Source organism: Sugiyamaella lignohabitans, chromosome D, assembly GCF_001640025.1.
Source record: "Sugiyamaella lignohabitans strain CBS 10342 chromosome D, complete sequence".
Classification (NCBI taxonomy): Eukaryota; Fungi; Ascomycota; class Dipodascomycetes; order Dipodascales; family Trichomonascaceae; genus Sugiyamaella; species Sugiyamaella lignohabitans.
Genome location: NC_031673.1, coordinates 1,170,286 through 1,190,034, shown reverse-complemented (window position 1 = coordinate 1,190,034; position 19,749 = coordinate 1,170,286). Strand labels below are relative to the sequence as shown.

The following is a 19,749-nucleotide window of genomic DNA, read 5'->3' as shown; positions in this document are numbered from 1 at the left end:
GTCTCCACCAATGCTAAATGAGTAACGATGATTATGTACAGTATTTTGATAGTATATACACAGGAACGTTCTAATAAAATAAAATAAAATAGAAATAAACTGACAAAATTCCCTAACACATCTCTAACAACTGATATCAGTCTAGGACGACCAGTTTCTACTTCTTTCATTTTGTTCATTTATATCCAGAGCAACAAGAAATCTGCTCACACAGTTGTATGCCCCGACGGTGATAGTCAACTCGACGATCTCTTCCTCGGAAAACAATTGTTTCAGTAGTGCAAAAGTCTCATCCTTCACTTGAACATTTTTAGTCATTTCATCGGTGTAGAGAACAGAAGCTTGTTGCTTCAGTGTTAGACCATATACAGATTCATCATGAGATAAACCTTTGCTTATAGCATCGGGTTGCTGTATAGTAGTCAAACCTTTGGCACTAACACCTGCTTCTGCTGCTATAACCGAATGGTGCTCCCATTCATATTTAGCTTTGTTCAAAAATGCAACTCTGCTTATAGCCAATTCTTTAATATCTCTACTTAATTTGGAATCAGCTCGGACTGATCCCAAAAATTGACTCCACCCTACGGCCATCTGCGGGCTATGCAGTAAACCTCGGTCCAATTCGAGGAGCCCAGTAGGTCCTCTTCTCTTCTTGATAATCTCAACAGCTTTCTTCAACTCTTGAGAATCGTCATCCCTTTCTTCGTAATACTCGACTCTCATTTTAATTTTCTTTTCACTCGAAGATTATGATGAGCTGATTGTTTTGACGCTGAAATGCCCCACATTTATTGTTTACACACACCGCGCGTTTGTTTGATTCGCATTTAATCTCCTGCAATATCGACATCATATATGTTGTTTTTGACTAAAGATAATTTAAAAAATAGGCATTTTTATCAATTACATATATAAATATATATATTTACAACTTTGAGCTAACTTCATCTTCAACCTTAGATACCTTTTGAATAAGAAGTGTAGTGGCAGCACCTCCACCATTGCAGATGCCAGCAACTCCATATTCACCTTCTTTCAAGTTGTTGATCAAAGTAACAAGGATACGAGCTCCAGAAGCGCCAATTGGATGACCAATAGCCACAGCTCCACCCTTCACATTGACCTTGGCAGGATCAAGTCCAAGAATTCGGTTGTTAGCAATAGACACACCAGCAAAGGCTTCGTTAAGCTCCCATTTGGCGATATCGTCAACGGTCAATCCTGCTCTTTTCAGAAGAATAGGCACAGCCTTTGAGGGGGCAATTGTGAAGTCAATGGGAGCGGTAGCAGCATCAGCGTATGCAATAACCTTGGCCACAACATTGGCACCAAGTTCTTTAGCTTTCGATCCGGATGATACTACAAGAGCAGCAGCACCATCGTTGAGAGAAGAAGCATTAGCAGCAGTGATAGTACCATCCTTGGCAAATGCAGGGCGAAGTTTAGGAACAGACTCGAATTTAATGACCTTTGGGGCCTCATCTTCTGATACTACAACATCACCCTTTTTAGTTTTAATAGTGACTGGAACAATTTCATTGTCAAAACCGCCATTCTTTTGTGCTTCAATGGCCCTCTTGTAAGACTCAATGGCAAAATTATCTTGATCTTCACGAGTGATACCTTCTCTCTTATTAGTGTTCTCACAACACAATCCCATATGAATTTTGTTGTATACATCAGTGAGACCATCGCCAAGAATGGAATCAGTCAATTGTTGATTACCGAAAGAAGCATTACGCACACTATAGTAGGGAGTATTTGACATAGATTCCATACCACCAGCAAGTAGAACATCACGATCGCCGGTTTGAATGGCTTGAACAGCCAATGACACACTCTTCAGTCCAGAAGCACATACCTTATTAATAGTAGTGGCTTCAGTGGTCTCAGGGAAACCACCTTTGATCACGACTTGACGTGCTGGTGCTTGGCCCACGTTTCCTTGAATGACATGCCCAAAGTACACTTCCTGCACATCCGACTTCTTGATACCTGCTTTTTCAATAGCACCATTGGCAGCGACAATACCCAGGTCAACAGCTGAAACCGCTTTCAAGGAACCACCGAAGTTGCCAATTGGGGTTCTGGCACCACCCAAAATATAAGCGGATTTGAGGGATCGACTGGCTCGAGAGGTCGAGAATGATCTAGTAGCGAACCGTTGCATCTGTTTAAATGTTAGGAAAGTCCAACTCAAGCATCCCTTCCTACTCCATTAACTCACTTTTCTTTGTATTCTATAATAAATTAGTTAGATAATGAAGCTGACGGAATCTAGGAGTATGCTTATTATATATCGGGTCGAGTAGGAGCGGGGCCATTTGTATTATTAGGGTTCGGCGGTTTTTCGGCTGACGACGGAAAGGTGGGGCCCCACATCTTACAGTAACCGGCCGAATCACTTGCCGCACTACCGCTTTACCGCACTATCGCAGTACCGAGCGGAATGATTCCGGAGTAGTGCGGATTAATTAATACCGCGTTTTGACGCCGAGCGGGATCGCGCCTGTATCGGCTTAAGTGAGATGAGGAAGCTCTAACTAGAAAATGATTTTGAGTTATATCTGTTAAAAATAATCTGTTTGATGACTTGTTAAATAATCTGTTAGATGACTTGTTAAATAATCTGTTTAATGATCTGTTAAATAAATTTGTTAAATAAAATATATATCATATAGTCCTTATATGTGCTTATAATGAATTTATGAGTTTATGTGGAAAGGAGAGACTTCTCCTTCTCAATACGACTTCTTACGGCAAATCGAGCTTGCTCCATTGTTTCACGCTGAATGGCCGGTGGGATATTGTCTCCAATTTTTGCCACTGCGGATGGAGCAAGGTCCGGAGCAGTCTTTCTGAGATTCAAGTTGGAAGCTTTCGACCGGAGTCGCTGTGCACTAGGTGATGTGGGTGCGTTCATAGATACAGGACCACCAGTGGCTCTTGGTGGTGAGCTTGCAAGTGAGAATTTACCAGGACTAGGAGAACGGGATAATGATTGTCCTGTATACGGCCTTGTATTGGTCGAGCTAAGAGATGGTAATGAGGGATATGAACTTAATTTAGGAGCTGGTTTGGGTGAGTGCACAGCAGAATGGGAAGCAGGATTCTGACCATGGATGTATATTCGATTAGCTGAAGCAGTCCCATTGCTCAAGCGCTCAGGACTCCGACTTGGCGAACGATTACCAGTATTTCCAGAGCTTCCATTACTAAGGCGTTCGGGACTTCGACTTCGACTGCGGTCTGCAGACGATGGTACAAACCCAGCACGAGGCATACGTCCTGGAGAACCAAAAACACTTGCCGTTGGAGGAGAAGTACTTCCTTCACTAAGATCACTCTGATTCATTTGTTGTTGTAACTGCTCTTGATACTGTTGGTGCTGTTGCTGCTGCTTAGCTCGAAGTGTGGCTCGATAAAGCCTCTCTACTTGTATTTCAGTTGCAAGTACACTCAAGTATTTGTGGATAATAAATGCTCTTTCATCTTTGCTAAACCTCGTGTTATTGCCTTGACTGGCGTTGTCCGGGCTTGCCGTGGTACGCCCTTTCTTGGCTCTGACAGAGAATAGGATCTCCTTGATGATTTTCTGGCGTTGTGCAAGAGAAAACGAATGCTCAATATATAAGTCTGAAGTTGATAGCTTTCGAATATATTCTTCTTCGCTAGCATCGGCTGGTAAAATAATGAAATGATAGTTGGGACACTCAAATGATGGAATCTCGATCTCTTTGGGTCGTCCACTTAAAATGCATAAAGATCTGAACTTGTTTTTGGTCCAGTCAATAAGGACGCGATGTTCGTCATTCGATAATACTCTCTCAAACTGTGATTTACTATACATGACGTCCAGCTTTTGTTTATCCATGGCTGACATGCCTTGCAACCCGTCTGGGCTGTATTTGTTGAGAGCGTTATCAGGTGTTTCACCTAAAACCCTCAAATCTGCCACTGATCTCTTGTCAGACAATTTATGGCGTCGAATTGTGACACCATTCAACTCGTCTCCTTGCCTGAACTGTTCGGATTTGGCTATTCCACATCTTCGAAACATATACAATAGCGACTTGATTTGAAGGTCTATTTGGTCCTCACCACACCCTTGCTGATACGTGGGAATATCAATAGATGGGCCAGCATGATGGCTCATAGGCCATAGAAGTTTGAACAGCCCGTCCATACGAAAAAACACGGTTACAAAATGTTTTGAAGATATACTCAGTGACGTGAGGCGAAATAATTATTACATTCATGTGTTTGTTTATCTTGGACCCAATTTAGCTAATGCGGCTGGATACCGTAGTAACGACATGCGTGTTGTAGGTTATCTTTTGCAGATCCCGATAAGACAAGATGGCACTCTACAGGCATTAAATCTTCGTTGACTTACAATTCGAGATGCCACCTCATATGTTTTATTTAAAAGATTATAATCTACAGTTTGAAGCAGTAGCTTGTATCAGACAAACAAACAAAGTAAAAAAGGTTAGCAGATGCTACGTGTATCAACATTTCCTATAAAATAATCAAGTGTGTGTATTATGTATACTTCAGAGCTATATAGCCTAGCGCTGAGCATTAATGCGATCTACTTCATCCTGGAGAGCCTTTAAATCAGCCAAGAGGTCTGGTGCAGAAGATGTATATCCTGTTTGTTGCTGGCCCAGAGCAGCACGGTGAGGCATAAAACTATTGGGGCCACCAGCTCCCAGAGGAGGAGTACTGAACCCAGGGGGGTTAGAAGCTCTATACTGTACTGCCTGAGAAGGGAGTGAAGGAGCTCTGCGACGGGAAGGCGGAGGTGGAGGTGCTAATCCACCTTGATACAGGGGCGAGGGTTGCCTTGGAGGCAGTGAAGGCGCGGGTGAACCAGGATGTGGCACAAACTGGCCAGAAAACGATGCAGGTGGGGGAGGTGGTGAAGTGGCAAAATGAGATGGGAATGCCTGTAGAGTATTGGATGATAGAGATTGTGGGGGTGGGCCGTTTTGTGGTTGCAAACTCAACCCATTGCTAAGGCTGCCGTTGATGCTATTCACGCTCTTGATACTACTGTTACTACCGACTCTTCTAGATTGAGGCGGAGGTGGTGCTATAGCCGGAATGTCTCCACCAGTCGCCATTGGACGAATAGGTGGAGGTATCGGCCTAGAACGTGTGTGTTGCGGTTGGAGTGGTTGTAAAGTTTGCTCTTGATAATGGTCATGATGCTGTTGTTGTTGATTCTGATATTGATGCTGGTTTACTTGGATACTTGGGACGGGTATCTGGTTGTATGCAGGCGTAGGGGTAGATGATATAGAGGCAGGTGCCGATGGAAACGGTGAGTTGGTCATAGAATTCAACGGAGATGTCAATCTTGGTCCTGTGGGAGGGTTGACAAGCGATGAAGAGCTACCAGTATGGAAATTCGACACCTGTGAGTTTGAGATTGTATGATTTAAAGCATGGCCAGCATTCGATGATTGTGGATAACTATTTACATTGGTATTGTTATTGTGATTCCCAGCTGTTATTGATGAATATGCAAGAGATGATGATACATTGGGACGTGAGTCACTTCGCGGCCGTGGTGGAGGAGGTGGTGGCGGAGGTGGTGGAAGAGGCGCCGAGGAATTTCCCTCCGATCCATTGCCAACGGCTGGAAAAGGAATAGGACTGTGATTGGGAAATGATTGCTGATTAGGCGAATTGGTTCCGGATCCAGATCCAGGCCCTCCTCCTACTCCAGCACCAAGTCCCAGACCAATAGCGGGACTAGTCCCAGACCCGATGCTACTAGTTAGACTAGATCGCGAGACTGGGTCACCATTAGGAGTCATCATCCCGGCCATACTGGCAATGCTGCTAAGTTTTGAATTGTCAGCAGCACCATTGCCGGTGTGGCTCTGATAAAGCGCAGGTGGAGGAGGTGACGGGGAAGGAGATATAACATCGGAAAATGTGAAATGTTCCTGCTCAGGGGTTACATTGGAAACACCATGATATAGTACACTGTCGATGTTAACATTCTTGAACGTATTATCTATCTCAACATCAGGTTCATCCTCTTCTTGGCCTTGACTTGAATCGTCATAACTTCCGTTGCTACCTCCGAAACCCATTCCAGATCCCGAATTCAAGTCTCCACCAGGATATCCTGAACTTCCTTGGTAGACAGCGGTTGGCTGCTCTCGTTGAAGGCCCTTTTGACGCAACAACTCTTCCATACTTCTAGCAGCAGCTTCAGCAACTTGTGGCGGATCATTATTGAAAGTGACTCTCTTTTTTCGTCTCGACGTGGGAGGTGGTCTATCAGCATCATCAGAATCATAATCTGATTTAGCTCCAGAATCTGGGGTTGACTTTGATGGCATAGAGCCAGTCAATATAAATTGTGTAAACGAATCAATATCAAGTTTTTGTGGCTTAGAGTGAACCGATGACTCTTCTGATACTACCGTAGGTGCCCTTCTAAATGGATTATTGCCAACATTAGCACTGCCATTGGAAATACTGTTACTACCTGTAGTACCTGCAAGGCTTGGACTCTGTACATCCTTTTTTCGCTTGCGTGACAGAATGCTTTTGGGTTTTGGAACCGGTGCTTGTATGTATATGAGTGATGAACTTATGCTCTCTCCTTGTAGAATATGGCTAGCCAATCGTATAAAAATATAGAATTGGGCAGGTTCCAGTGTCACAAGAGGATCACCAAAAATAGACAGAATCTTATGCTTGTCGGCTTCTGTTAAACCAAAATTGTCTACAAAAGATAACGTGTCTCCAATTGCTACAGACTGCTTGCCTTTTCGAACCAGCAAATCAGTATACCAACGAGGATATGATTTCTGCTCTTCCACTGATAAATTCAAGTCCTCAACTGAGGTCTCGAAAAATGGATTCATAGCGCAATGAAAGCTGTTCCACTCTTGTAAACTCCACCTGACTGAAAAGGCTGTTTATCAAGAAACAATGGGAACACCAGCAAAAAAAAAAAAAAAAAAAGCGGCAGATCTCTTGCACAGTAGGGGTAATAAAGGAGCAGCGTTGTATAGCGAATCACATACAATACTAACAGCCGAATGCTAAGATTTCTACTGTTCTACTCTCGATCTCCTGATCTGCAGCTTGTATTGAGAATAATCACTCACAATATGGTGATTTGCAAACAGCCCAGATATATCCTCAATCGTCTATCAGTGCTAAGAACTAAGCTAACTTTCGAGCTGTCTTTTACAAGAGTCTTCAAACAGTTTACGTCTGCTTGCACTCGTACCCTATCTGTGTGTTGTTACAGCTTGTGAACATATAGGGCCGCACACTCCGAGTCGTACTTGATCGTCGCCAGCCAGAGTACGAGTATGCAGATAAAGGATTACACATGCCCTTAAGGGAAAGTTGTGAGTAGCCAAGTATCCATACCTAGATCATTTTTAAAATTATATAGCACTGGGTATGGATGTTTGTGAGATTTTCATTGCTTTATATCTGGAGACTCAGAGTACATACAGTTAAATTTAGAAATATTTGGTGATATAATTTAACTACCTGATTTTTTATGCCAATTTGTTAGGTGTTATACTCAGCTTTCTGTAGTGCAGTATTTCACATGTCTCTCGTGCATTCTCACCAAGTGCGATTGATAAGATAGACGACGACGACCTAGGACGAAATCAAGCTGTGTTTAGTCTCACTAATTCGGCCAATATAGCAGACGGTATGATGATGACCAGGGTAGCTGCAATGCACGGCTGAACGGTTTTGACAGCGGTCACTCAGTCGAATTGAGTGTGCTATAGATATGGCGTGGCCACGACTGATGTAGCTATTTCACTCAATTACTAGAAACAACTCCCATGTACTTTACATGATTAATTGTGCTTGATACTGGGTAAATAATAGTTTTGGTGTAAAATTTGAGCACCAGCTCTAGCTCTCCCAGTGGCATTTCTCCCAACTGCTGCAACTGCAGAGAGAGCCGCGTTCGGGCTGTAGCCTGCCTGGCGTCACGAACGAAGCGAGCCGTCTGGTGCAGAGAGCCCCAGCGGCCGGAGGCCGCCCAGACCACTTCCGTACACCCAAACATACATGCATACCCCGGTGATGTCCACTCGTTATCTCGCATATGGGCCAGCCGTTAGGCTGGGCAGCAGCGATGAGATTACCCCTGACATTTCCATGCCAAATAAAGTTAGAATAAAGTTGTACGATCGGGCTCCGATTGATTCCAATATTACAATAATTTTGGCTTATATAACCTAAATTACATCTTGCTTTCTACTCTTTTGCTATTTCTAATGCCCAGACGTTTATACTGGATACTGGCTTTCCTCCAACGGATGTAGACCGCCCCAGCCTGCAGACTGCAGGCTGCAGCTCGACCGAGTCCGTGAACCAAGATTATGCGGTCAGTGCAGACATCAACATAATCTTTAGAGCCCCGTGTATATATATGAAGCTACATCCGCAGCAATGGTCTTTTTTTCTTCTCTTCTTCTCTTTTCTCCTCAGAATAAACCTACAGCTGTTTTACACTCAAGTTTTGTTCTGTGAATTTTTGACCAGCGCTTTCAACACTTTTTTACTACTACTCTGTTACTGTTACCCGTTTTAATTGATAAAATGGGTGCATTTTTCTTTTCCAACGGTGATGTTCTTCCTTCTAATGGAACCCACAAAGTCCCTCGTCGTCCTGTTTTGAGTGACATTCGTTGCGGTGTTTCTGTGCCCAAGTATGGTGCTTGTGTACAACAAGAGAACCGTCGTCCTGCCAGACGTTCTGCTTTTGCTTATCACAAGGTTTTGATCCTTGAATGTTCCTCCGATGACTCTGGTATCTCGGTTGGATCTGATGAGACCCTCAATGAACCCACCGTCTGGAAACCCATTGATATTGTTTCTGAACAACCTCATTGTGAAGAGTCGAGTAATACTTACTCTGCTACCATTGATAATGATGATGACAACTTCTCTGAGTGGTCTTTTGAGGCTGGAGATGAGGCAGCCTTTACCACCCGCCAAATTCAAACTACTTGGTCCGAAGAGAACACTGAAGCTACCTGGACCACCCCTGCTGCCTCTTGGGCTCTATCTGATTGCCCTATTGAAATTGATGAGAATGACTTTTCTCCTGATTCCCATGGCGATGTTACATTGGTTGAGTCACCTTTGGAAACTTCTACCAGCGATTTGGCTGAATCTGAGGAAATCACTCCTGCCAAGGTGGATGATGGAACCCCTTGTGCTATTGCCGACGCCCCTACCCCTGCTATCGAGGGCAATTCTTCCATTGACGGCCTTGTTGCTGAGATTATTGCCGTTGCAAACTTATTCAAGGGTTTGCCACAATTGATTGTTTCTGGTGGCCTTCAAGCTGAACCTGACTCTGAGCTTCCCACTACAGCTCCACTGGCTCCATTTAAGCCCATTGCTCAAACTCCCTCTGACAATTTGGTCATTCAGGTTGAGGAAGTCAACAAGTCCAAGACACCATTCTTGTTGACAAGAGCCAAGGCCAAGCTGACTTCTTGTACTGGACGCGCTGCCCCTATTACAAAATCCACTCTCATGTTTAATGGAGTTCAAACTGCTGTCGATGCTACTCCCCTTAGTAGCCAGGAAGCTCTCACTATGGAGAACAAGAAATACAGACTTGATGGAGGTGCCATTATTAAGGCCTATTCGCCTATTGTTTATCAAAACATCCGCACCCTTTGTGGAATTGATTATCATGAGTTTTTAAACTCATTTCTTTTGCAGTCTGACTTGACCAAGACTAAATCTCCTGGCAAATCTGGATCCGATTTCTTGATTACTCCTAATGGCAAGTACATTATTAAGACCATCAAGCGCAAGGAGCACAACGTCATTGCTAACGCGGAATTTTTGGCCGACTATTACAATCATATCAAGGCCCACTCTAGTACTCAGCTCCCTTTCTATCTTGGAAACTACACTCTTGTTGCTGATGGAAAGAAGACTCACTTTATCATTATGAAGAATTTGCTTCAGAAGGAGACAGATTTGATTTACGATCTCAAGGGATCGAGCCATGACCGACGTGCCGGGCCCAGAAAAGACAATCGTGGCCGTGTAGTGTTCAAGGATCTTGACTGGACTGATAAGCACGAGGCTATCTCCATGACTCAAGAGGATCGAGACAAGTTAATGGTTCAAGTTTCAAAGGATGTCGATTTCTTGAAGCGACATAACATCATGGATTATTCATTGTTGGTAGGACTTCAGAGTGACACTCGTACTTGTGAACAACAACCAGTTATTGGTATGATCGATACCCTTTGCCCCTTTAGTTGGCGCAAGAGAGCGGAGACCACTGTCAAAGGACTGATGTTTGGCAGATCCGCTGTAGATGTTGTTCACCCTGCCAAGTATGGAGCGAGATTCCTTAATTTCGTTCAATCTGCTGTGGTCCCTGGACCAGGCAGATCAGTGTCTACTCGTTGTTAAGTTCTTCTTTCATGATGTGCGGTTATCTGGTCGGTCTAGCATGATTCGAGGTTTTCTATTTCCTTGTCTGTTGCTCCCTTCTCTTCGAGGGACCAATACTAGCTAAGACCATTAGTTCATGATGAGGCTATCTTTTTGTTTGATAGATGACGAACAGAATCAAGGTAATCTTCAGAGGCTCCCTCGTCATGGTTTCAATTGGTACTCACTACTGGTTAGCGATCTTCAGTCGGCGACATCCCGAGTCCCGGCTGATATCTGCTGTCATTCATTGGCTCACAGGTCCCAAGTCTAACAATTTGCTCATCGTCCCTTGTTGTTCACTTCATCTGTCGCCTCGCACACCGCGAGTAGACGACGATTTAGACCGTTCGACTAAGGTAGAGCTGGCTCCTTGCCAGTCTACTCCTGGACATTCTTGGATCCTTCCAATGAGGCGCTTCCTTAGCGACATTTTGGAATTGGATCTCAAGGCTCACAATATTCATGGACGGACGATGAGCATTCAAAGACTTGGCGCCTTAGGTGGTTCTTCTCAAGTTACCCACCTGGCCAATGGACTTTTAGTGGTACTTCCCTCTTACTATGGCATGAACTCTGGGGTCCAGTTCTACGATTCCGAGCTCGACAACTAAATTCAATGGGCTATTTGATTCTGTTCTAACGGGATTCCTGGTATTGATGGAATGATCCCTCGCTTCTCACGGAGCTGACAGACAGTTATTCATGAACAGAAGCTGGCTGACTAGTGTAACCGCGCACTTTATTGATTTGAGCTTAACACCTATCACTTTACTGGTTATTGTTTCTTTGTCTCTTGTACTTAATATTAATATTATTATTATTATTATTATTATTATTATTATTATTATACTTTTTATAGCCGCCACTCCTTCGTAAGATTCATTTGTATAGATATACTTAATACGATGGCAGTGCGTTGAGCCTACATATTTGAGCTCTGTTCAATCACTACTTTGGTGCTAAGCCTCTTGCACAAGAGTATTTAACTAAGTCCATCATAGGACAGAAGGGACTAATTTAACCCTTTCCAAGCGTCTTTTTAAGATCCGACCAATAATAGAACTGGATCTTCTGCCATGTTGTCAGTTATTCCTGTAATCCCTCTTCTAGCTCCAAAAAGCGGATGGTCATAGAAACTAGTTCTTCTTGTGTCTTATGCGACAATGAGCATTTATTAAAGACATGAGAGATACTACCTAGGTTGTCACAACAATTCCAACCGATAACTAATTTTACTACTGCGTATATGTTTTTAAAGTATTGACCATTCAGGAATATCTGTGGAACTTGTAGTACAAGTACCAATATGGATTAGCTTAAATGCCATTACTTAGATCTATCAGAGTATTCGATTGAGACACTAGAAAATGTACAACGGAGATGAACCTCTATTTTCTGTCATTCATAGCTGTCGTTTCCATTTTACACAGAACATATGTCAATTGATCCGCAGCTACATGCTGTGACTTAGTGCTTTGGCCCAGTCCTAGCAATAGTATAGATTGTATTTTTATTGTTATTTCACTTGCTTTACCGTCAGAAGTGGGTTTAGTACTTAGATTGAGTCAGATTCCTGGATAATTCCCAACTCTTCAGTGCCTTCGATCGTCTTGCCTTATCACTGCAGTATGCAGGAACAAAATGATGATCACCATCCATAGCTGATCACTGTCGAGACATTTCGCTGGTTAGATTTAAACATACTTCTACAAAAGATTCAGGCCAGATTCTATAATCATAATACTACATTTGTGGTGAATATCTTTGTCTCTTATAAACCAGCCTACGATGTCTGCCGCTTTGCGGGCTAGCTACCAGCCCTGCTATCCTCAATTTTAATACTCAACGACTCGGTTAAATTACTGACTTGCTGCTTAATGAATTGCATACTGGCAACTTGATGTTGCTCTAAATACACACCGTACCCTTTTAATTGTAAGCTTATGTTTGTTTGACAATATTACGCTCCTCTATTATATAAACTTCCGGAAAGGATTACATATATCGCCCTCATGGCAATGGATAAATCCAGAGCATGTTAAAAAATTATCGAGGAAGTAAAACATCTATGCAGTGTAGTTTACCGGATTACCAGTTGAGAGAAAGTTTGTTCTTCTTAGTATGCCTCTCACTGGCAAGACGCATGTCCAAAACTATACGTTATTCTAAACCACACTAATCAGCCCATTTTATCACCAAAGTTAAAATATGTACAAAGTTAATATATATTTACATATCCGTTAAGCAACGGGAATTGAATTAAATGACTTGGCAAAATGCTTCATGAGAATGTTTTTCTTTATGCTAGAATTCATGGTCGTCGTATCATGGCCCAGAGATTGAAGAATCTTGTCTGCCTCTTCAGGTTGGCTGGCAAGAAAATCCTTTGTGTATGATGAATAACTTAAGGCTGAAATCTCAATATCCAGCTCTTGTAACTCTTTCTTCAACTTAGATGCATCCAATTTTATAATCTCATGCGAGGGGGGCCATGAAGAGATGCCATATTTTTTCATCAAGTCCTGTACCAAGGGTTTGTCGCTTTCGGCAAGTGACTTGTCACCAGCAAATGACTTCTCGACTTTGCGTATATTTTCTGCAATACTACTGGTTCCCTTAGCTTCAATACGAGCTTGCCGTTCTAATTTATATTCTTCGAGTTTCTTTAACTCCTCTTCAGTGACTTTTTGAGGTGCCTCAGCCTGATACTTCATCCACTCAGTACCTTTGTATTTCATGATTTCAGCGACAGCAAATGACTTATGGGCCGAAAGTGGTCTGACATATTGAATTCTGACAACATCACCCTCTTGACATTTGTTCAGTTCGTCATGAACCATGAAATCTTTGTATTCAATGATATCCTTGTGGATGACCCGGTTAAACTTAACCTTTCTCACACGCACTTTGATGGTCTTATTCATTTTGCCTTGTGAAGTCACAAAGCCAATGAACGATTGTCTAGCCATATTTGCGAGTGTTTTCTATATGGTCTAATAGACGTTGTCGTTATTTCTGTTGATCGCTATAAGTGATGAAGTTCGATTTTTGAAAATTTCAGTTCAACATGTGCCGCACGGCTGAAAATCTCGCGAACCTCCCTCTACATGCTGTTGACCCGTTGACTAGCTTTGAGTGAGTGGTATTGTTTCAAAAATAAAAATAATTCTTTTGGCAACTATTTTGATTCACGCGACAGTAGTTAAGACATGGTAAATCTAGAGTGCTATGAACAAAATGAACAGTTGTTTTTATAGTATATACTATGACAGATATGGCTGTCATTCCTAATCATCAATCGTTAAGAAACCCTCGGTGTCTAGGAGACCGGGACAGAAATATAGGAAATCTACAGATCAACAGCTTAGCTTGAGTTTGGTTTTCCAGAAAATGATTTTATGAAATCAAGCACACTCTGAGTGATGTCACGGACCATTTTCATTTGTTCATTCATTCGCCGCTGATCTTCAGCACGAGATATTTCCAGCCGTCGTTGCTGCTCTTCTCGAAGTCGTTGTTCCTCGATCCGAAATTTGCGCTCTTCTTTAAGCTCGTCGACCATATACTGAAGTAGCCATAATAGATCTCGACCGGTGATATTGCCCTCGTCGCTTGGTGTCGAAATCTGGGATGATGATGTATTCAAGCTGTGATGGAAACGAGTTAAAACATCATTGGTCAATTTGGAATCATCAATAGCTAGCGGCTGTGCTATTGACACGGGAACTGGAATGGCAAGAGATGCATTACTGTAGTTGCTAGTATGAGCCCTGCTAGAACCCGAGGTATGCTGAAGACCACCTGAGTTTGACGGCTGACTATTGTTTATCCTGGATCGTTCATCAGGCTGAGAGCTTCCGTTAAGAGTAAGGGTATTGTGCTTTTTTGGGAGTGGTGTTGGAGATACTTCAGTCGACTGTGAACTAGTCAAATTATTGTCAACACCAAGTTTGCGTTTATTGCTATGAATTTCTTTATCGCTAGCTTCGACATATCCGTTGTCGAGTGGATTAGCTGTCTGAGTTACGAAGGGACTCTCATTTTTGGCCGGTTTTTTTATTTTCTGCTTCTCAAGTTGGTTTTCTATTGCCGAATTGATTATATTTAGCCTTTTCCCAGATTCTCCAGCTGATAAGTCATGATTCAGATCTCTTACTTTTTGCTTTTCCAATAGCGATGTTAGCTTTTTCCGTATCTGCTCGGTACTCAATACTGTACCATTATCATTATTAGGAATATCAGATGTCGATGGATCAGTACCTTTCAGTGCATTATGCGTGATTTCAAACAACTTTGAAACTGGATAGACGTCGGAAGTAAATTCGTCTAGTTTGTTGAATACTAGTTTTACTAGTTCTTCCTCTTGACTTGCTTTCCAGTTCACCCGTTGACGCTTTGGTGGTGGCGAATCTGTGCTTGGTAAATCGGAACTGAGATGTGTATTTTGCTGGACGTAGGAGTTCGCATCTCGAAACGATGTGTTTTCCGGGGTAGAAGAGGCTATTTTTTTGAAATCTGAATTTAGCTGCCTCTTAGAATTTTTGTTAGACTTAGTCGGTGTATCTTTTCTAGAAGGAACAGGACTAACTACGGGTGTGTTTTCAATCATCTTTGATTGAAGGTTTGAATTCGAGCTCATTGTGATGTTATGTGTTGGCGTTTGGGGGGAGCAGCTACTTTTAATCACAGGAAGGCTGCTCTCAGCAGTAGTTTTTCCAAGAACTACACTGCTATCACTCGTGGTACTTGGATGGCCAATACTAGTGATAGGGCTCTCGCTTGAGCTTATCGTACTGCTTCTAGAACTACTCCGTGCTACAGGGCCTGGAGAACTAGGTTGGATGCTCTTGTTTCCTGCGACAGTTTTGTTATTAATGGCGTGGAAAATATTGCTTATACTATTGCTGCTTCTACCTATTGCGTCTGACGATCTTTCAACACTTCCGACCACTGTATCAGTGCTCATGTTCATACCATGTAGTGTGAAAGTTCGAGATTCCATGATATCATTGCAAAAGGCTTGTCCGGAATGCGAATCATCTTGTCTATTGGCCAGATCCGTATCATTGTCATCACCATGGTCAGTAGTGGAATCGAGAGGAGAGACCAGCAGTGGTAAAACAATTCCGGTGAATTTGTCAACATAACTTGCTGAGTGTAATTGTTGGTAGTCACTAATGAAGGTAGAGTTTGCAGGATCATCATCAATCACAGTGCTGTCATTTAGAAGCTGATGACCATATTCGCTGGTATTATATTGGATATTATGCTGACTAGGCACTGACCGATTGGCCCCACTCTTTTGAAGATGATTCTCATGCTGGGGTTCAAGTATATGTGCGTTTTGCTTGGCAGGATTTTGGTTAGTGTGAGAAAAATGGCTGTTGCTTGTTGTGATAGCTTGATGTGAGTTCATTGTGGAATGCAGTGAAGTGACTCAGTGGGTCTGGATTATTACAGTATTATGAGAGCTGTATTCAGTAAGTTCCACCCTAGCCAGCAGCAAATCCATAAGTTGGCTCCCCACTGTCCATATGCCTTTTTATGTTTCAATAAAAGAAAAGGCTGATTTAAATTGATGTTACTTTATATTTTGTGGATCTTCGTTGACCTATGGTGATTGACACTGCCCGATATGAGCTAGTAGATTAGCTGCCAGGGGTCCGCTAAATTGGCAAGGATGATGGCGTACTAAGATTACCGCAGACTAAACCCAAAACTGAGTCAAAAAAATACTAGCTGGTTCAAGGAATCCAACTGACTCGTCTATGACTTGTGTGACACGAGCAAGATGAAAGAAAACGAAACAAATTGTAAACTTAAGTGTATATGTGGTTATTTCTGCAGGTGCATTTAATTCAGTGAGAGCTGCTAATAATGCAGATGATATGCACGGCTAACTACGACCCTAATCTTACCCCTGAAAGTCGCTGCATTTGGCAGTTACAGGGCGAATTGCATGCAAATACTTTTCTACGTAGGGTTGAACTTGGTTTGGTTTGACTGTTCAAGACGAGGGACGACTTATTTGGCTAAACCGGCGTTTAAAGTGCTGATCAACTGGTGGCATCATGTAACAAGATAGCAAGATAACCAGATAGATGGTAACTGAACGCTACAGTAAGATGAGTTGTTAGCTGATAACTGAATGCTTACAGACAGTCGGTAAACCAAGTATGACGTATTCTATATTCATTGAGTTATATAAATAGGTTGACACTATCTAATTTTCAAGTGGCATTTTCAGAGGTAGCATATTTTGCTCCACTCATTCTATTTATGCTGTTTACTGGCCGAGAACATGACCGGGACCAGAAAACGACTGAGTACCTGCTCCTGCAGTAGCAGCGACAGGGGTTTCAGTGGTTGGGAGAGGGTCAGAACGAGCTAGAGCACGAGACTCCCGGGCACTAACCTCACCAATAAAGTGAAACTGAGACGGGATAAGTGCAATGGCTCTAGCAAGCTTAACCTCAATCCACTCGACTACTTTGGTAGATGGCTCAATCAGTGGGTCCAAATAACCCAATGCCATTGCCCAACCGGCTAGTAAACCCAATAGATGGCCTAGAAAGCTTGATCCTGGCAGAAAAATGGCCAACATGACTAAAGGAACTAATGGTGTTGACCAAGTAGGAATGGCATGTGTGGCTGATAAATTGAACAATGGAGTACGACGGTAATCTTGGTAAGCAAAGTACCCCAGAAATGAGAATACCCATCCGCTTGCTCCTGCTACAGCAGCATTAGGGAAAAATAAAAGTCCAAGAATACAGTACACAACACCAGGCACAACTGCCAGGACTTGAATCATTGACGTTAGTATTTGTGGTGTAATCAGCAGTTGAGTTGCACCCTAGACTCTCTGGCTCTATCTACTATTCATTGCACTTTAGTTGAGTCAAACAGTCCAACTTCAGCTGGTAGGCAGTTTCAGCATCAAACGCAAGTCACTGGCTAGAAGCTCCGTGTGGGTGCGTGGAATGTAGAAAAAATGGAGAAGAGCCAACAAAAATTAGAATCTTCTGACAGAATAACTTACTATTCAAGACAATTCCAGTCCGGACAGTTCCATTGACAGATTCAAACTTCCGAAGCAATGGAACTAGTGCTATGAGGTTGAACACTAAGTGTAGAATCCCAAGATGAATCATGGGATAAAAAGAAAGCCTATTGACTGGATCCCGTTAGTCTTCATATCAAGAATACCATTTCAAATCAGAAAACTTACGTTCGAAGCTTGAGAGAGCTGATGACTTGAGCACAAGGGCATCTTTGAAGCCTAAACTGGCGGTGCTCGTCAAAAACATGAGAACAAGGAAAACAACCAGTCCCGAAGTTAACGCCGGAGGTGGAAATCCCGTGTGAGTATAAGGCTCAAAAATTGTAGGTAGAGTTGGAAGTGCCATGGTATGAAAGTTGTATCAGCTATTGATCAAAATATAACATCAGATCAGTCCTGAACTATGTTGATGTGTGATCTGGCGTCCAAAAATTACCAGAGCCGCGCTCCTGCAGGGGGAGTTGCAGGGTGCGCGTTGAATCTGACTGATCTCATCGTCATCATTTCTCAACCAGTACGAGGAGTTCTTGGCGTGAAAGGATACGAAATATGGACAGATTTAAATATTTCTGTTTGAACACATTTTTGTTTATATTATATAACCTTTCATTTTTTATTAATGGTCTCGTTTAATCAAAACCTGCGGAAGCTGCTGGGGTCGTTTCATACCGACTCGAGCGCAGCGAGAGGAGCAATGGAGTCTGGGGCGGAGCCCCAGCCGCCGGAGACAAAATGGTGCCACATGTAATAAAATAAACAAATAATCAATCATTAAGTAAAAACACACTAGCGAATAAATGACAGGAACCCCCTCTTCTGCTTCGGTTTTGTAGGTACAACTTTAGGAGGGGCACGAAGTTTTTGGCGTCGCGGAGTGTTTGTGGAAGTCATAATAGCAACAAAAGATTGGGCAGTAGTTGCGAAAGATTTTACGTAGTAGCCCGATAAGTCAACCGCGTGAAATTGTGTATAGTCAAATTTGCCATCTGGCCATGCATAGGTTGTACCATATTTTGTTAATGCGAAAAAAACACCTCGGATATGGCAAATATCTTTTATGCCCAGATATTGCAGACTGTTGATTACAGATAATCTGCCATTCTGGTTGTGGACAACATTTCCTTGGTGTGTATATGCGATGAAAGTGTCGGGCTGGCCATCCATAGCTTGGATGCGCTCAAAGGTTATCGGTTCATTAGGTTGAATGCGAGGATATTTTTTGATCTTTTCTGATATTCGGATTTTGTTTTCAAGAGAACTCAATGGGTACAGAGGAATGTCGGTCACCTTGTAAATATCGGTTGTAGAAATAGAATACACAGATCCAAATTTATCTAGGACTACTAGATACCGTTTAGGAGGGCTTATTTTTGACTCAAAGACACCTCGAATTTGGATACACTGGGTCATATTATTCGTAGCAGGGATCAGAACCATGGTCTTACTCGTATTTGGTGTCTTGATTTCCTCAGATAACATAGCCATATCTGCCGGCCCTACAACCGCTACCAAGCCCACATCCTCAACTAGCAAGACAGTCTCAGGAAAATGGTCAAATTTGAACCTCTTAATAATACAGTGGTGATCTTCTAATTGAAACAATTGACATGGAGGAGGCAGTATAGATGTGGCAGTCGTGGATGCTGAATTATATGACGAAGACGAAGAGGTGTAATAAAGGTGGCTTCGTATAGAACTATTAGATGTGTATGGCTCCAATCTAGGGAGTGGAGCTTCATGCGAATTGGTAGGAGAGAGGGGAGGCGATAGCGGGAAAGTCATATTTGTATTCATAGGATTGGGACTCCTGGTACCGTCAGCCACGCCATCTACTTCACTGGGAGGAGGCGAAATCTCCCCTCGGACATTTCTGCCTCGTTTCCTGTTCCTAATCGGTATGTGAATATTCACAATTTCTGCACCCCGCTGTTGGTAGTGGTGGAATATAGGATAATAAGGATCCTCGTCGACATTCTTTGAGCTCACCCTTATTCGTGTGGGCTTCTTCTCTTTGAGTAGAAATCGATTGCCTGTGATGGTAGAAATGGAAAGTAGTTTAGGGAACGAGATGTTTCGGGTCGATATCTCTACTGGTTGCGAGGGTACTTTGAAAACCTCTGGAGGAAGACAGAACTCATAGTTGCCGGTCGATGGGTTTTGGAACAGAAGTCTATTACGATTACTACCGACAGCAGAAAATGAAA

General features: G+C 42.7%; 7 protein-coding genes across 7 annotated transcripts; 1 reads left to right on the top strand and 6 right to left on the bottom strand.

Annotated features, from left to right (window-relative positions):
- Window positions 1-141: 141 nt before the first annotated feature.
- Window positions 142-726, bottom strand: AWJ20_4995 (uncharacterized protein; the record flags this gene model as incomplete). Its single annotated transcript, XM_018882104.1, has 1 exon — window positions 142-726. The coding sequence occupies one exon, from the start codon at window positions 724-726 to the stop codon at window positions 142-144; it is 585 nt and encodes a 194-aa protein (XP_018736516.1).
- A 202-nt stretch (window positions 727-928) lies between these two features.
- On the bottom strand, window positions 929-2,173 carry ERG10 (acetyl-CoA C-acetyltransferase; the record flags this gene model as incomplete). The annotated part of the gene is made up of 1 exon (XM_018882103.1): window positions 929-2,173. One exon carries the CDS (start codon window positions 2,171-2,173, stop codon window positions 929-931), a length of 1,245 nt encoding a protein of 414 aa, XP_018736515.1.
- A 543-nt stretch (window positions 2,174-2,716) lies between these two features.
- MIF2 (Muscle M-line assembly protein unc-89) lies at window positions 2,717-4,189 on the bottom strand (the record flags this gene model as incomplete). Its single annotated transcript, XM_018882102.1, has 1 exon — window positions 2,717-4,189. One exon carries the CDS (start codon window positions 4,187-4,189, stop codon window positions 2,717-2,719), a length of 1,473 nt encoding a protein of 490 aa, XP_018736514.1.
- A 385-nt stretch (window positions 4,190-4,574) lies between these two features.
- On the bottom strand, window positions 4,575-6,896 carry SCD5 (Scd5p; the record flags this gene model as incomplete). The annotated part of the gene is made up of 1 exon (XM_018882101.1): window positions 4,575-6,896. One exon carries the CDS (start codon window positions 6,894-6,896, stop codon window positions 4,575-4,577), a length of 2,322 nt encoding a protein of 773 aa, XP_018736513.1.
- Window positions 6,897-8,613: 1,717 nt separating this feature from the next.
- MSS4 (1-phosphatidylinositol-4-phosphate 5-kinase) lies at window positions 8,614-10,458 on the top strand (the record flags this gene model as incomplete). The annotated part of the gene is made up of 1 exon (XM_018882100.1): window positions 8,614-10,458. The coding sequence occupies one exon, from the start codon at window positions 8,614-8,616 to the stop codon at window positions 10,456-10,458; it is 1,845 nt and encodes a 614-aa protein (XP_018736512.1).
- Window positions 10,459-12,722: 2,264 nt separating this feature from the next.
- MRPS17 (mitochondrial 37S ribosomal protein MRPS17) lies at window positions 12,723-13,451 on the bottom strand (the record flags this gene model as incomplete). Its single annotated transcript, XM_018882099.1, has 1 exon — window positions 12,723-13,451. The coding sequence occupies one exon, from the start codon at window positions 13,449-13,451 to the stop codon at window positions 12,723-12,725; it is 729 nt and encodes a 242-aa protein (XP_018736511.1).
- Window positions 13,452-16,768: 3,317 nt separating this feature from the next.
- On the bottom strand, window positions 16,769-17,296 carry RBD2 (Rbd2p; the record flags this gene model as incomplete). The annotated part of the gene is made up of 1 exon (XM_018882097.1): window positions 16,769-17,296. One exon carries the CDS (start codon window positions 17,294-17,296, stop codon window positions 16,769-16,771), a length of 528 nt encoding a protein of 175 aa, XP_018736510.1.
- Between the last annotated feature and the right edge of the window lie 2,453 nt (window positions 17,297-19,749).